At 43.6% G+C, this 18000-nt stretch overlaps 1 protein-coding gene across 6 annotated transcripts in view; it reads left to right on the top strand.

The window, feature by feature from the left end:
* The window catches only part of ELAVL4 (ELAV like RNA binding protein 4), an 88523-nt gene that overhangs the window by 58001 nt on the left and 12522 nt on the right, over positions 1-18000 (top strand). For all 6 annotated transcript variants that reach the window (XM_043878393.1, XM_043878391.1, XM_043878392.1 and 3 more), the window contains exon 3: positions 4856-4959. In XM_043878393.1, coding sequence (XP_043734328.1) covers positions 4856-4959 — 104 coding nt within the window. The remainder of the gene's footprint in view (positions 1-4855; positions 4960-18000) is intronic.

The following is an 18000-nucleotide window of genomic DNA, read 5'->3' as shown; positions in this document are numbered from 1 at the left end:
ACAGCAAAGGGGACTGGATTTGCTGTCAGAAGATCTGGACCAGGGGTCAGCAAACTATGGCCCAGAAGCCAAATTGAGCCCACTGCCTATTTTTCTAAATAAAGTTTTATTGACACTCAGTCATGCTCATCAGTTTACACATTGAATGTGGCCGCCTTCATGGTACAATGGCAGGATTGTCATGACAGAGCAGAGGACCCACCAATCCTAAACTATTTAGTCTCTCACCCTAAACATAAAGCAGTTTGCCGTCCCCTGATCTAGACTTAGTTTCAGCTATTCAGAAAGAGTGGAGCAAATCCCTCGGAGCTTCCGTTTCCACAACTGGGAATGATGATTCTCTCTCCCACAGGGTGGTTGTGAGAATCAAATGCGACAAAATGGGTGGGAAAGCACTTTGGAAACTCAGAATCTCTATGGAAAGGTGGGCAGGGATGGGTTTTACTGTTCATCTGATCTGTGCTGGAGGGGAACCCACCAGGACATTTTTTGTTTCTGGTTGATTTTTTTTTTTTCCAGCCCCTGGTGTCAGCTTGTTGTCCTGTTCTCCCTTTGACACAAATACTAAATGAATTCCCCTCTCAGGCACTCTCATGCTCTTCTCCTGCCAAACATAAACATATTCTGGTTATATACTTCCAACAATGGAGAACTAATACAAATGTATGTATTCATTCTTCCCCTTCTCAGATATCTGTTGAGTACCTACTGTGTTCAACTATGCAGACTTTATAAACTAGATCTTGTAGGGAGAAATGTTCTGTTTCTAAGGAGAGAAGTGAGGTATAGAATTATAACAGAAGAGAGATCATATCACATCATAATACGAGGACACGGCATGTCTTTGTATGTGTATGTGCACATGTGCACAGTTTAAAAAATAGAAGTGTTCAGGTTCAGATTTAAGAAAAGCTTGTTAAAAACAAGAATCTGTTTAATCCAAAATACAGTGAAGCGCCTTAAAAATGTAGCCATTATGTGTAACAGTTTTCTCTTCGAAATTACATTCTAATTTTAAGTTCCCATCCCAAACTGCCAAGAATGCCTTTCTTGCCCATTCATGGTCACTGAAGGCCTCTCATCCAAGCCTGTGGTCAGCCTACTAAGGCTTATTAAGGACTGGTCACACATAAGGGTTATCCTGGGCATCAGGGATCCAGGCACTCACTAGAGTTTCTAAATGTTGAAGGTAGTCTTTATTTGGGGCTTTCCAGGTGGCTCAGTAGTAAATACTCCATCTGCCAAGCTGGTTCAATCCCTAGGTCCCGAAGAGCCTCTCAAGGAGGAAATGGCAACTCACTCCTGTATTCTTGCCTCAGAAATCCTGGCAGGCTACAGTCCACGGGGTTGCAACCTACTGACAAAACAGCGGCAGCAGCAGTCATTTTATAACTTTTTATCTTTTCTTTAATTATTGTTTCTCTTTTATTGATGATTCAATGAACACAGCTTCAATGATTTAATTTCTTTGATTTGCTATCAAAATACGCTCATAAACTGGGAGCGAAAACAGTTTAATTTTAAGTTCTGAAAGTACTGTCACCATACCTGTATGGTCAGATCTTGCTACTGCTGATAAAGGGAGATGATGCAGTTATTAGAGAAAAAGAAGAAGGAAACTTTATCTATTTCTGGGGTGCTCTAGACTACAGACTGGTTATCCTGGGCTTTCCCAGTATGGTGACTCTCTTGGTCCTCATGGAAATAGTGTTGATATTCTTTGTGAACGTGTATCTTCCATATTTTTCTACGTACTATGTACAGTTTAAATACAGAAGTGCAAATCAAAAACCCATCACCAATATATGGCCACCAAAATTAAAACATAAAATTCTTCCTCATTTTACTCCCCATCGGCCGCCCCCCACCTCCACTCTTCCCCCCTCCGCCCATTACTAAAACAGTTTCTGAAAGAAATGAGGCTTGGGGTTTTATATTTTCTACCTAAGGGATTTAATTCTCTCTAGAGTTGTTTTTTTTTTTTTAAAGAATATGCTTAGATCTATCAAGTATTTTTTTTTTATTAGACTTAGCTATATTCCTTCTATGATGGCAAGAAGCACATGAATGAAGCTTGTTCATGAACTAGGCTAACCACAGGTAGTTTCATTGTGTTGCCGGTTTATCTCATAGCTTTCAATTCACAGGCAAGCCTTTCCACCCCGCTCCTCCTCCAGTTCAGTGCAGTGCCCTGTTTTTGAGTTTGCAGTTCGTTATTTTATATCAAGGAGAATCTCTGATCTTTTGCCCTTCCATTCTGAAATGATGTTCATCTGGTTTTTTAGTTTTCCCCAAAGCACCTTCGTTCTTGATGTTAAGTGCAATCACTCTCTAAACCTAAAGCAGGTGATGATAACACAGTTGTGCTCCCTGTAGTCAGGTACTAAGGAGATGGTGGGTTTGCAACCATACAGACAGGTCGGTAGATATGATGTATCTTGCTGGGCAGGAGTCTTTCCTTCACTTGACCTTCAGAGCCTTCCTAGAATCCGAGTGTGTTTTCCTTCCTCCTGAAGCAGAGCTCTAAAATAAAGATAAAATATAGAATATAAAATTATAGCCACTATGTATACTTAAGATTTCCATAAATATATGAATAATTGGAAAGAAAGTATCTCAGGGAATATGCACCACTAGTAGGCACAATAAATTCTTCCACATATATTTCATCAGTACAGTGAGTCATGAATTGCTTGCAGTTAAGTGGTGAGTGTTTTGTCTATGTTTTCCATATTTCATTTTAATTTTATACAAATTAAATTTAGTTGGATAGATTGACTCTGTCTGACCTGTTTCCTAGTACTCATACATAAGCTTTGTCACTGAGATTATTGCTTTAAATATGCCTTTTAAAGCCCCTCAACTCGGTGCATGACTGTTTAAAAGAAATAATTGTAAGAATATTTTACATCAATTGTTAAGGCTTCTCTTATATACATGGTAAATGGGACTAATAACTCTGCACGATGAAAATAAATTTTATTAGGTGAATTTAGCTAGGCTTGATGAGGTGAAGCTGAATTTAGGATAAATGATATTTTTAAACCAATGAATTAGTCTCATGTATTTTTGGATTTGCAAAAAAATTTTCTCAGAACATGTGGCAGGGTCTTGTAATTCTCACACACACAGCTCTTTCTCTAATTCTTACTTTCCTGTGCATGTTGTGTGAATGTGTGTGCCTGAGCACCGGCATGTGCGTGCACACGCCGCTTGTACACACACGGCTCACACACCACACACAACATAGTAAGAGAAGGGACCCAGGAGCTGCAGGGTGCTCCACATTCCCTCCCCCTTCTTCAGTTACTAATTCTGGCTGGTGAAGGCCTGTCTGGCAAAGTGTGCCCCTCTCTTTCCTCTTCTAACCTTGTTATTCCAAAACAGAAGAAATATCCTAATGTATTGTCATTTTAGGTTTCCCATTTTAGGGACAAAATTCAGTTGAATTTCCTCCTGGTTCTCTTTACTTCCACCCTATAAAGAATAACAAAGTCACCCATTTTCTGATCCGGAACCCAACTTGTTTTCCCAGGTTCCCTCCTACAACCAACATAAACACAGACATTTACCAGCAAAACAGAAGCTGTTGGAAAGATTTTTTGGCTGCTGAAATGGGCTCCTGTCACCAGGACATGGCAGACTTTTTGCTGTATTGTCTCCCAGCCCTGGCCCCGGTACTCCAAAGAGAGCTTTATATAATCAGTCTTTCCTGACATGTGACGTCCTGTCATTTTCCTCCTCTTCGGCTCTGCTGCCGCCCACAAATCAATAACATTGCCTGGGAAGTTCAAGCTGGTTGTGCAGCCACCCTAAGCTCTGTATTTCTTAAAGGGTATGTCAGAAAATGTAAAGTTTCCTAATAATATTTCTGGCTGATGACACATGGCAGAGCTGATGGACTATTTATAATCAGTGGCACGATCGCAAGCACATTATTTTTATTTCACTTAGTGGGGAGCCCTGTCACTTGCTACTGCTCGTTTCAGACAAGTTGATGCCATCTTCACCTAAAGTAGCTAAATCCTCTTTGCGGAATTCATTTGCACTCTTCCCTTTGTGTTAGGCACTCCCCAGTTCTTTCCAATTGAGCCACCTCCCCTTTTTATTGTTCTTAAGCTGGGTGGATGATGAGGGCAATGAATGATTTGTAGCAACTGCTTTAAATTCAGGCCATGCCTTCAATATAAATGTCTCCAGTCTTTGCTGCTTGGCTCTTGCTACGGTCTTCTGAGCGCGGGCGTGGCTGACATGACCAAAGCAGCAGACACAGCCACTGCATCCAGCACCTGCCCCAATTTTACAGGTCTGAACATAGCAGAGCTGTCTTTTGTTGAGCAGCTACTATGTTCCAGGTAGGCATTTATTTCACATTCAGTATCTCATTGACTCTCTCACACCTGTCTGTGCAAGTGCTGTTATCTGCAGAGAAGAAATATTGGGGGATGGGAGTAGGCAGGAGATTAAATGAATTCAGAGTCACACAGCTTAATTCCTGGGAAAGGCCTCAGGACTCCAGTTCAGATCTCTTCTAACAGACCACACCTTCTTTCTTTCCACTTCCCTGCCCCGCCTCTTCCCAATTAAGTGGACACTTGTGGGTATATGATGTGTATATGCTGTGGATGTAGGGGAAATTATGAGTTCCCAGCTAGGGCAGCTCCTGTGAGTTTAAAGCCTGGCCAGAGTGAGAGATAAAAAAAATAGAAATTTCTCAACCTGAGAGTAAACCCTGGTGTAAAAGGAACCATATACTAGAGGGTTTTGACACATTGCAATGGGAAGTGTTACCTCTATCAAGATAATGAGCTCTCTCTCTCTCTCTCTCTCTCTCTCTTAAAAAATGTTTCCACAGGACAGAGTTTAGGGTATGGATTCGTTAACTATATTGATCCAAAGGATGCAGAGAAAGCCATCAACACTTTAAATGGACTCAGACTCCAGACCAAAACTATAAAGGTAAGAGGTTATATGTTATATGCCTCTTTATTTAGGAGACACTGGTTAAATTTCATCCTTTGATCTAATAAATCCAGGCTATGAGGGAGCTGGCGGTGGCTTCTTCATTTATTCAAAGGACACTTACTATCTACTGTACTAAATGAGGGACGTTACATTACAGAAGAACATTACATTACAGAAGAACACGGTGAGAGCTGAGTAGAAGGAGGGGACTACAAACTATGGGACTTCCTGTCCAGGGAGCAGGTAAGATGCCAGGGATGACCCACATCAAGAAGGCCAGGGAGCCCAAGCCTGCAAAGATGGTCAGAGCAGAGCCAAGGGAGAAGCTGCTCTAGGTGGAAGTAACACCACATGCAAAACTGTGAAAATGTATATGAACATTGTGAGTGGGGAATGACATACAGAACTCTATGACCTGAGATTCAGTAAGGAGATGATGAAAAGATGAGGGTGGGAGGTGGGCAGGGGCCTCACATGCTAGGCCAAACAGCATGGCTTTACCCAGTGGTAAAGAGGACTCTCTTAAACAAGACTTGAAAAAGGAAGAATCAGTTATAAAGAAACACACTGGTGTTGTGTGTAGGGATGGGTACTGTAACATCTGGGAACATAGTAAAGGAATGACAGGAAAAGTAACATTCTAGCAATCCAGAAATAATCAGACTGGTAGGTAATATCTCAAGAGGGGTTGTTTTAAGCAAAAAAAAAAAAAAAAAATTCCAGTTATCCAGAGCCTGCTTCTCCAGATGGAGGTTTCTGTGGCTGGAATGTCATGCTCTCGGTTCAAGTTTCACCCTGAGGGGATCCTTGAGGAGGTGGTGCTGTTTGCTTTTGGCCCCTGACCCCTGACAGTCGGTGGTGGTCTCCTGGATGGAGCCTGCCTCCTCCTCAGCCTCCCTTTCCCTTCTTCCCCTACCTCCAGGCAGCATCCTATTTGGGGGCAGCTGCCAGCCGATTAATGAGTCCCATCCTTCATAGCCTATTAAACCATGAGGAGATGTCTCCTGGGCACTCTTATCCTCACGACAGCAGGTCTGACGCAAAGTAGGACAAAAGAGAAACCTCTCCCAGAATGGAAATCTATAGATGGCACCAGATCTTAGCATCTGAAAACACAAAATCAGAACTTTTTAGTTCAACAGACTACTTTTCTAACATCCAGATGGATAAGGAGGCTACCTGGTATAAGATAATGTCAGCTGGGAGGTAATCAAAACAAAAAACAAAATAGAAACCTTCTCTTTTGGGAGTGTATTATGTGGTTATCTATTTTTTCTTTTCTACTCTTTCTTCCTTCCTTCTTTCCCTCCTTCCTTCCTTTCTGCTTTCCCTCTTTCTTTCCTTCTTTCCTTCACTTTAAGCCACTCTACTTTCGTAGTTTCATTTAGCTTATTTCTAAAGACTGTTGCTTTGCGGATCTCATACAGTCTGTGCTTCACAAAGACCCCAAAACGGGCTTGATTCAGGTTGCCTCAGTCTCAGCTTGGAATCAGTCCCTGTGAGTTCTCTTAGGGGGAAATAACTGAGAGTTGTATAATTATGGAGTATCCTCTGAGAGGCAGGAGTGTTGATTTCTTTCGAAGGAAAAACATACCTATTTTCAATGCTTTGAGATAGGATGCTCTTGTCACTTGCCTCTTGGATTGAGGCCACCCTAGGTTGATAGCTGTATTTGTGGGTTTGACTGATTTTTCTGTGTTATCCAGTTCAGCTTTAGAATGTCAGGCATTTGTTCTTCCCTAACTCGAACTGAGAAAGGTACTTTCCTTTCCTCTACAGTTTTCTTAAAACCCAAGCCTCCCCAACAGCTTAAGATCAAATTCTCAGCCATCCATTCTGCTTTTTTTAAATAAAATATTCCATGAAGCCGTTGGGGATTCCCCAAAGGCTGAGTGGACCAGGCTTTTCTGACCTGAGAATGTACTCCCTAGCCCACAGTGCTTTGTCCCAGTGGATCTTAGAGACAAGGAACATTGATTATTTTCTTTCTGTGAAGAATCAATCTGCCTCCTTCCCTTCTCTGTATCCCTTTCCCCACCCCTTCACCCACCCTGTACTCACCCGGCATCAAAACACTGCCAACATGTTTGCACCCAGCAGTAACATGGGCTTCCATAGGATCCAAAATGCATGATGCCACGGCTGAATCAATAATTTCCATTCTCTACAATGAATGAAAATTTAATGTGCAAACCTGGGAATTTCAGCCCTTTCATTAAAGCAGTTTATTTGCCATACTAAAAATTAAGTTTGAGTGATAGGTTCCTTTATTAACTTTTCTTCCCTTTCCTAAAGGGACACAGTGTTTAAGGTAAAAATCATATTAAAGAGAAGGAAAAAAAAGCAGACCCTTTTCCTGCCGTGTTAATAGTCTCATCATTTATTAATTTTTTTAAAATTGCTTTTCTGCCTTTCAGACTGCTATTTACTTCTTCTGCATCAGTTTGCTTTAATAAATGACGTGAGATTTATCTCTTCGCTCCGACTTTCATGAAGGAATAGATAACTTTCCTACCTGAAAAAAATAAGTATCTTCTTTGGAAGCATGCATTATAGAGATCTCCTCAGAACCATGTAGTACGTGTTTGCAAACTCTGGTCAAGTCTGTCTCTCCTTTTGCTTCATGCAAAACACATGAGTTTAAATGTACAGCACAGATACAGGCAAACCAAGAGTTAATTACTAAGCTTTGAAGGTTAATGATGAACAGCTAGATTCAGAGATAGTTCTGGAAAGCCCTGAGAAGTGGTGGAAACCATAGTGAGCTGGAGAGCGCTAAAAAGGGCAGCTATTCTTCAGCTACTGCTGATTATTTAGGCCCAGTTCATTGTCAGATCTTCCACTTATTCAATAGAAACCAAAATCTAGGTATTTTATGCCAAATCTCCCGATTTTGAAAGGTTGAATCAACTAAGAAATTTTTAGAGCATTATGTAGGCAAAGCAAACAAAACTTAAGAGTTGACCTGTAGAGAAGTTTGCAACCTCTGAACTCAAATTTAGATACACAAACACTGCTTTGCATTTTGAAAATGAGTGATTTATTACTAGGTTGCTAGTAGAAGGTGCCCACAAATGATGGTTCACTGTTAACAACTATTCCTTTCCCCTTTATTAGGGGGGATGTACTGTAACTGTGCATGAATCCTGAGGACCTGTGGAGGGCAAAACCAGGTCTCTGTGCTCGAGGAGAATACAGTCTTGGTGCAGACACAGCATCAAAGCAGAAAAAACAGACCGCTTCATTAAGTAATCCCCTCCAAGTAATGTGGATGACTGCAGATAACTTGCCTATCAGGAAAAAACAAGTATCTTCGGTGGAAGTATGCATTACCAAGATCTCCCTGGAACCATCTAGTACATGCTTGCAAACATGAGACTGCAGAGGAATTGTTCTTTGAATCTTAACTTCTTTAGTGGGAGAAAGTGGCCAGGTCCCCATCCCTCTGGAGATTAGGCTCAGAGATGAAGTGACTTGTGCAAAGGCACACAAGTGGCCAGCAGTTGAGCTGAGTTAGCATCCAAAGATACTGTGAAAGAGTCTTCCAGGAGTTACTTAATAGGCGAGCATGAGCTTGAAAGGAAATAATAATGATAGTAATGATGCCTTATATTGAGTGTTTATGGTGTCTAACTCCTTTTCATTTCATGCTTAATAATATTTAACCCTTGAAGCTTCCCAAACACTAAAAGCTTTACACACATCAGCTCTGATTCTTAAAATAATGACTCTCTCCCTTATACAAATGAAGAAACTGAGGCCCAAAGAGGTTAAGAGACTTACCCAGGATCAGTTAGTAAGTGAGATTTGGAGTAAGAAAAATATGTGTTAAAAATAACTCTGGCAATAGGTCGCCTGTGTTGGAATGTCACACCACCTGCTTGCTCAGCAGCACATGTATTCTGTGAGTGTGTGGGTGTGTATTTGGTTCTGTGCACACATGGGTTATACTCTCTGACGAGGGAAGGAGATATAAAAAGCAAACAGATGAATTGCGTGGCTCCTCCAAGTTCTTCAGTAAACAGACTTGCAATTCGGGGCTTCTGCCGTCAATCTGGAGACAGACCTGACTTCAGATCATGTCTACTCAGACCCCTGCCTTGCAGGCCCTGCAGTAGGTCCTTAGGTGACCCAGAGATGACAGTGCCCTGGAGAGTCTTCCATCCATGTATGTCAGAGAGGCATGGGGTATGGACCAAGGAGTTATTTACACTGACTATCCCCAAAGACCCCAAACTGGGGCTTTGCTCAGCATTTCAACCCTAAACCCAGTGAAGATAATTTGCCCTGTTTAGGGCCTCAGAAGTGTTGTTTAGCTCCCTGGAACCCAGTTTCTCCAACAGAGATCACATTACACTCCAAGAAGCATTGGGTTAAACGGCTGTGAATTCTGGAAAATGATTCCCAGTATCCCCTAAACCTCACAGTGGATGCCAGTCCAGTCCTGAATCTCCCTGTGGGCTTTACAAAGCAGCTTCTGAATTTACCCTTTATTCCAGCCTCTCACTAAAAAGCGCTCCCCTTCTTAGTGCTTCTTAAGAATGCAGTTGCAGCGGTCCAGCTCTTTGTTGCATGAATTAGGAACAAAGAAAAGTAGATGATTCTGTAGTAGCTTCAAAACGGGGATATGTTTATCAAAAGTTTGGACTGATATACAAGTGACACTGACCACCTCCAGTAAAAAGTGATCCAAAATGGAATTTGGGGATTTGGAATCCTAAAGCTCTGAATAGTGGGACACCTGTTTGGATTTTAACCCAAGTTTGAGAAACAGGATTAGAGAAGCATTCAGTGCTCTGCCTCTAGAAGTTCCCCTTTCATGGGAGACACAAACCCTCAAAGGAGCACCTCTAATGTAGGGAGGTGGGGGTGGCCATGGGGCTGCAGGGGTTCCCACTAGATTGGGGTAGAGGGGCGGGAGTAGGAAGCTGTACAAGGTTTGAGCACAGGAGGGATCTAGTCAAAGTGAAGTTCCAAGAAATTTCATCCGGCAATGGCACGTCACTTGGGATGTTTGACGAATGAGGCCAACGGCCTGCGGGCTGTTATGCTAAGTTTTTTCAGCCTTAGACTTTGGTTTTTCATCATCTCTATTAGAAGCTTTGTTTTACTCATTTTAAAAGCACAACAGGCTTATTTATAAATAATTTGGAAAATTCATTATTATCTGATGAAGGCAACATCAGCCATTCCCAACTCAACGCTGTTAACATTTTTATGTGTTTCCTTCCTTTTCTCATTGCATTACATTCACAAATAATTTTGTGGCTTTTCTTGCCCTAATCATTGCATTCAGCTATTCCTCAAATTCTGAAACTGTGACTTTAAAGACAGCATTCCCAGAGCACAGCTCTTGTGCAGACGGGAGGAGTGAGTGATTTCAGGATTAGGCTGGGCTGAGGGGACACAAAGGCTGCTCCTGCCACTCTGCCTGAACCCAGGAGAGTTGGCACTCCATCAGGAGAGCGGGTGAGAGAGTAAGAAGGAAGCTTTATCACGAGGCAGCAGCCTGGTTCCAGAGGGAGCAGGGCTAGAGGAGGGGAAGGTGTGTGAGTGAAGGCTTTTCAGAAGGGGAAAAAAAACCTCTTTTCTCCGGGAAGGAGAGCAGTTCCTTTATTTCAGCCTCTCTTGCTCCGACACTGCTTAGCCATTTCTCCCTTTTCGCTTTATTCTTCTAATAGCACTAACGGTGCCTCCAGGGGAATCTTTCCACACTTGAGTTTCGCAGGTTCCCGTTTGCCCCTCCTGCTTCTTTCTCTTGCCAGGGGTCATCAGGGAGCCTTGCCTCCCTCCCTCTGCCCACAATCCACCTGCCTCGCTAAAGGCCTCCATTCCGCTGAGGCATCTTTTCTTTGCACTCGGCATAAGCAATTATTTCTCCTATCACTGCCCTTAATGCCTCCCGGAGAGTTAGCAGATCATTTTTTGCTGACGGATATCACCCCACCCAGAAATGATAGACTACCTCCCTCAGTCTCATTAATAATAAAAAGGCATTTGTCTCTCCTCCTCCATTATGGCTGTAGTCAGAGCCAGTGTGCGAGTGCGTCCCAGCCAAGGTCAGCAGGGGCAGCTGGATCACTGAATCCCCAAGGAGTGAAGAGAGAGGGTGGCAACACCAGTGAAAATGGAAGACCCGTTCACCCCAGTTGTACCGGACCCTCTTTCCTGTGATAGATTCTTTTCAGCTGCTTTGCTTCCCAGGGCCCTGTTAACTTGCTCTGAGTGAATAATTTCAGATACAGGTATAGGAGTTGGAAAGATGGAGATACAGTTAGTGAGGCTCATATGTTTCCAGTATCTTAAAGGTCATCCACAGTGCCCCGTGTCTGGGAGACAGAAGATTGGGCAGGTACAGGTTACAAGCACACCTAGGTTTTCACAGTATGTGGAATCAGGCTTAGAGCCTTACGCTGGCTACATGTGTAAAAGATCCCACAATGTGATGTGAGCTGCTTAAAAACATTCGTCACACCTCAGCTGTCTTAGGAGAATGTCCACTCCAGATCCCAGGAAGCAGTGGTCTTTTCTGGTCTACTCTGGTCAACCCATCCCAGGTGTCTCGTGTCCCATTCTCAGCTCCGTGTTTGGAAGGGACCAGACACTGTAAGGCTTGTTCAGAGGCAAATGAAGAAGACAGTCACATGGTCCTGCACTCACGTATTCACCCCGCAGTGGTTGCTCTTCCATTCTCTAGAGAGAAAAAAAAAAGTCTGCAGTGACTCTGAAGCTCAATCTTATATTTCCAGAATCTGAGAAGAAAATCTTTGTGTCTGTCATTTGCCTCGGGTCATAGTGAGTCCCTGACTATCAGAGACATTCGTGTGGAGTCATCATGGATAACTTAGAGGGACGGCTATACCAGACTGGAGTCTGACTAAATGATCCTAAAGGTCCCCTGTAGCTCTAAGACGCTATAACTTTGTGTTGTTTCTGGACTCTGAACTGTTCCGTCAAGTATAATAGCCACTAGCCACATATGGCTATTTACATTTGAATTTAAATTAATAAGTTAAAAATAAATGAAAAGTTCAGTTCCTCATTCACACTAGACACGTTTGAAGTACTCAGGAACCACATGTAGATGATGGCTACCACGTTGGACAACACAGATCTAGAACGTTTTCTGGAAGTTCTCTTGGACAATGCTGGCCTAGAACATCAGTGGCCCTGGAGAATAAAAGATCGTTTCTCCATGCTTACCATGAAGCCCCAGAGCAAAGCAGCTGGTCTGTCAAAGGTCATAGAGCCACATCCCTCTCCCCTTCCCCTTTGTGATCCATTCAAAAGAGCTCTGAGTTCAAATGAAGACTCAGATCCAGCTCCATTAAAAATTACTAGGATGACCTTGGACAATTTAGTTTATTTCTCTGGACTAATTTCCTGATCTGCAGGATGGTTCCTTCCAACTTTAACAGTATAGCTAATAAAATATTATAGCGTGATCGTTCCAGCTTGGTAACTTTCCAAGGAAAGTAGCAGTTTGTGCCAAGTACATGGCTTCTATTTCACTGTCCACGTTAACCTGGCATAGTGGAAAGATCCCAGAGTCATATCCAGCACTATGCCTTTGGACAAGTACTTGTCACACTGAGCCAGAATTTATCTTCCGGAAAAGGAAACTAATAATATCTCACTTATAGGTAATCCTGGTTTATAGGGAATGCTCAAGTAATGCTTCTCAGAATGAAGATGATAGTGAATAGGGTTACCCCAAGGAAAGAATTACACAGAGAGAGGGAAAGACTTTTCCCCATCTGCATGTTTCAGAGATACATGAAGAATGAGTCTCACTTTGTGTAGTGGAAAGTATTATGGAGCTTTCAAGAGGCCACAGCAGTCTTACCAGTTTAGCAAGAGTCAGGAGTTGCAATTTAGTGAGGACACTCTGTCTTAAGCCCTGGGTCTGAGACCAGCTCTTCCACTAACCAGGCCATGAAATCTTTAGCACATCTCTCTCCCTTCCAGGGACCACTAGACAGATTGCAAGGTGCTTGTACCAAGTAATCCGCCTTGATAATTAGATGGGCTTTTAAAAAGAAGTTGTAAGGCACATGAATTCTATCACCACACCCTTTTTTAAAAGAAGTATTTATCCAGCCTACTGTGTACCAAATACTTTCATGATATTGTTGGATTCACTTTATATCCATGGGTCCCTCTAGCTCCTTCCCTACATCTGAGTCAGTTCCTGGGAAAAGAGCTAAAATGTGTTCCATACAGTATATTACACATTTTTTTTGCTTCAGTTCAGAGTGTTATTGAGTTCCTGCCCTCTGTAACGCTTGGAGAGTAGATGCCACAGAGAGTCTGCAGAGACCACCAGAATGCTCTTACTTTGGGGGCAAATGAAATGTTAGCACAGATGGTTGTGACGGGTGGGAGGGTGTGATAGCTACTGTCATTGAAATGTGTATCATCTGCAGAGTCTGAGGAGAGAGCAGGCATTTGTGCCTGGGCTTCACGGAGGAAGTGGCATTCAGTCTGAGCCTGGAAGGATGGGCAGGAGTTCATTTTGCCATGAGGATGACAGATAGCAGGAACAAAGACATTTTGTTTGAGCTGAGGTTTAGGCTGCTTAGTGGGGTTAGCAGGAGATTAGAGGTGGATCCAGATCCCAGAGGACCTTGGATGCTCAGGTAAGGGATTTGAGCTTCCATCACAAAGTGCTGGAGAAACACTGAAGGTTTTGAGCAGGAAGAAGCAGCACAATTATAACTCATTAAAGGGACTTCCCTGGTGATCCAGTGGTTAAGACTCCACACTTCAATGCAGGGGGCCCAGGTTCAATCCCTGGTTGGGGAACTAGATACCACAAGCTGCAACTAAGTGTTTGCATGCTGCAGCTAAAGATTCCACATGCCACAACTAAAAGGATCCCGCACGCAGCAATGAAGATTGTGTGTGCCACAACTAAGACCCAACACAGCCAATAAGTATTAAAAAAAAAAAAAAAAAGAAGAAGAACTCACTAGAAACATTGCCATCAGGTCTTGCCCCTGATAGAAGGACATCATATACCAGGTGGAGGGTGGGGAAAATATGAGGCGTGGGGCCACGTAAGTGGACACCTGTCCTGTCTGTGGGCAGGGCTGCAGCCATAGGCACAGGAATAAGCTGATCCTCACAATCAAAACTGTAATTTCTAGGAGCTGGCTGGCTGATTTCTTCTCTCCCTACTCCTGGAGGTGGGATCAGAAGTCCCAGGGAGGGTTTGCTCCTAGAAGGCCTTGGAAGCACCAGAGTCTGTTCTCTGCTGCCATCCTTCTGGTCTCTTTGGAATGAATGTCCCCAGGGATGTGTATGTTCTGGGAAGTTTCTGCTCACTCAGAGAGTACTGTGTTACAACAGACTGGGGAAGATCTGCAATCTGATCTGAAATAAGTGTCTCCTCTGCTAGACTAATAGTCCTGCGTGTCAGGGGCTGCTGTATTCATCTTTGTACCACCAGTGTCTAGCATCAGGCCTAAGTACACAGCAGTTGTCTCAAAGCCCTATTTATTGAGCATTTACTGTGTGGCAGGCATCTGCGGAAGGAAATGGCAACCCGTTCCCAGTGTTCCTGCCTGGGAAACCCCATGGACAGAGAAGCCTGGCAGGCTGCAGTTCATGAGGCTGCGAAGAGTTGGACACGACTGAGCAACTCAACACTTTCACTGACTATGTGCCAGGCATAGTGCCTAAGAATCATATATGCATTAGCTTGTTTAATGCTCTATTAGCTCTAGAAGCTTCCAAACTAGGTTATCAAGTGATAAGCTCAGAAAGTGTAAGTGACTTACCCCAAGCTTTACCATTTATAGTTAGTAAGTGATTAGGATCCAAACCTACATCTCTCTACCAAAACTCTTGCTGTTAATCTCCGTCTCTTTCCCATTGCTGAAGAGATGCTCTATTTCTGTTAAAGTAACATAAATGAGAGCTGCCTTGGAGTGATCTTTCTCAAAATACAGTTGTCTGATGCTCTAACTATGACGTATCAGTGAGACCCACAAGATAAGGGGTGATGAGGACAGGAAGGATGCTCCTAGTGTGTGGAACCAGAATAGAAATAGGAGAAGGATAGAAGCTATGGGAGAGACAGGTTTGAATTCAGCAGAAGGAAGAACTTTCCAATAATCAGTGATGGCCAGTGATTACATAGGATGCTTCCTGTCCTTGGAAATGTGTAAGGTCATTGGCCAACTGTCTTACATCCTGCCCTGAACTTTTGAGGTCACTTCCAGTATCAAGGTTCTAAGAAACAAATTTCAAAGATAATGCATTCTGCTGAGATCACCATTATCACTTGTTACCCTTACCACTTACCGTGAACTATGGTTGTGGAAATGAACAGTTTTGTGAATAGAACACCAAGCTCATGAAAACATCCAGTCAATGCTAGAGGTTCTTGTAATTCATAGGCGCTCAACAAATGACACCCCCGTTTTCTACATCCAAGTCTTAAGCCAACTGAGAGGTAAGACAGAAAGAAAAACTATGGAACCCTAAGTTGTTTATTAGTGATTAAGGCCCAAATGGCTTCTGTGGACACCTTGAACTTCTTAACACAGAACCCCATGCTTTGACAAACTGATACACTATGTCATGGGTGCTTTGTACCCCATAGGACTCCCCACATGAGAGCATAGCCGACTCCCATAGAACATAGAACCAGAAATAGAAAGTGGGCTTCCGGCTGGCATCTGGTTCCCAGAGGGAGGAAGCAGGCAGCGTCTGTGGCTCACATGCTCATTCCCTTTATTAAAGCCTATTCAGAGCCATTGCACCACTTCCCTGGAGAAGAGGGGATGCAGGGGTACAAAGGAGCTGGACGTTACTCCAGGAGGCATCCTCCATGTGGAAGGAAAGCAAGTCTCCCCCTGGCAGGAACAGCCCTCTGCATTGCACTCTCCACCTGTTTGCTTACTCTCCTCACTGGACTGTGAGATCCTTAAAGAAAAAACCCTCCCAGCACAGGGCCTGGCACACAGTAAGTGTTCAAGAAAGGGAGGAATGAGTGAATGCTCACCTTCTGTACCAGTGTTTTCCTAAAGAAACCCCTTTCCTCTCATCTCACCCTCCTTGTAGCACTCAAGACCGTCTTTATCATGCTTTCCAAGTACCCTCTTTTTCTGTTCCATGGTGGGTCAGACGAGGGCCACAGTGTTGCCAGATGATTCAGGAAAGGTTTTCCCCAGGCTGTGTTGTTCCTGCCACGCCCCGGCTGTGAGCAGGTGAAGGTACCTGTGAGTGCTGCGTGGCGAGGGGCAGATCCCGCCTTGGTCCTGCTGCCCCGTCTGGGATGAATGGCAGTGCCTGCCTTCCTGCCTTGGTGAGAGTCGCTGAAAGCAGCCTTGTGAAGTCACTTTGGAAAGTGGAAAGTACTTTGTAGAGGGCAGGCAGAGGAATCTGTAGGAACACGCTAGAGGAAATTCATGGTCGTGAAGTGGTAAAGGATGGTCCCAGACCCCACGAGTCTGATGGAGGAGGACAGAGCTTCTATAAGTGCTCACTGGTCATGTTTCAAATGTTTGCTTGTGGTCAAATTGAAAGATGTGCCCTGTGGGAGCTAGCGTCCCAGGGTGACCCACAAAAGTCAGTCTGAGTCATCCCATAATAATATTTATGTGGATTCTATATTTATGTAATCTTTATATTTACGTAGATTCTATATTCTTAAATAATATTTGAGTAGATTCTAAATTCTAGGTATGTGCTAGACGCATTAAGTCTGTTGTCTTAATTCTTTTTGAAAACCCATCGAAGGAGAATTGTCCCCCCACCTTTTGTCAGTAAATAAACAGACTTATCAAGATCAAATTACTTGCCCAAGATCACAAAGCTAGTGAGTACTGGAGGCAGCCCGTGACTCATAAGCTCTGTGCTGTACTGTCCATCTTGCAGAGAGTAGGAGTTACCGTAAGCCTGTAGGGACAGGGAGGGATAGGGAGTTTGGAGTGACTGCAGATCTTCAGACAAGATCGTCTGTACAGTCATCTGCCTTTGAGCCGTCCTTCCCCGGAGAGAGGCTTTGTCTCCCTACTCTAGCTCCTGAGGTCCAGAGCAAGATTGGTGCAGGCGTGGAAATGCCGGTCTTGTCTTCGGAGATTCTGGATGAAAGAAGTGAGCAGGACCCCGATGGTCTGAGACTCAGAGTTCTTTAGGGCACTTCCCGTGTTGGAAGCCCTGGGTTCTAGTGGGGTTAATAAACTAGCAATTATGCTAAACGTCAGGACGGAGCTAAAAGTCAGCGATGTTTTTAGAAATATTTCAGCCTAACAAAGGGTCTGAGACCTGTAGTCACTCAGTTAAGATTTAATAAATATATGAAGAAACTTGAAAAGTTTTCATACTGGGACAAGCATTTGGATACTAAATGTGGGAAGATCCTTTTTCTGTTATTTTTGCCCACTCCCACTTCTGCAGGTTTCCAGGATGGGGGACTAAGAGAAATGATAGACCTAAGGTTCCAAATAGAGGAGAAAAATTAAGTGGGATTTAGGCTTTGGTGAATGATCAAGATGCTGTTCACCCTTGAGATCTGTTGCTGGGCTGGGACTGGAGTACGCTGCAGTAATCCTTCCCAGCTGAGATTCTGCCTCTGTCAGAATCCTCTTTTGGGGAATCGATTTTGGTTCTGTCATTAACTTTCCTGTGCCAGATCCTTTTCCCTAGCAGGTCTGTCCCCAGCCTGCTCTCGCATGTGCCCCAGCTCTGGCTGCCCAGAACTAAAGGGATCAAAGTCGTTACTATCCATTATGCATTGATGGGTTACCAGGCAGGCACTGCACTACGCCCTTGACCTTCATCATCTCTTTTGTCCTCACAGCAGTGGAGGGTTATCATCAGGCGATGGTTCCCTGACCCCACCACACACTGACATACAACTTGTCTCCCCACGAGTCTCTCCCCATATAACCCTGGAATGGCACTCATCTTGTGGCATTATGATAACTGGTCCATTTGTACACCATTCTTCTATTCAACTCATTTGTTGAGTACCTGCTATGGAGTTGCCTTTTGCCCCCGTTGGACTCAGAAGTCCTTTGGGGC

Source organism: Cervus elaphus, chromosome 20 (genome assembly GCF_910594005.1).
Source record: "Cervus elaphus chromosome 20, mCerEla1.1, whole genome shotgun sequence".
In the NCBI taxonomy this organism is placed as follows: domain Eukaryota; kingdom Metazoa; phylum Chordata; class Mammalia; order Artiodactyla; family Cervidae; genus Cervus; species Cervus elaphus.
Note: the sequence above shows the minus strand (reverse complement) of the source record. Positions and strands in the feature narration are given on the sequence as shown.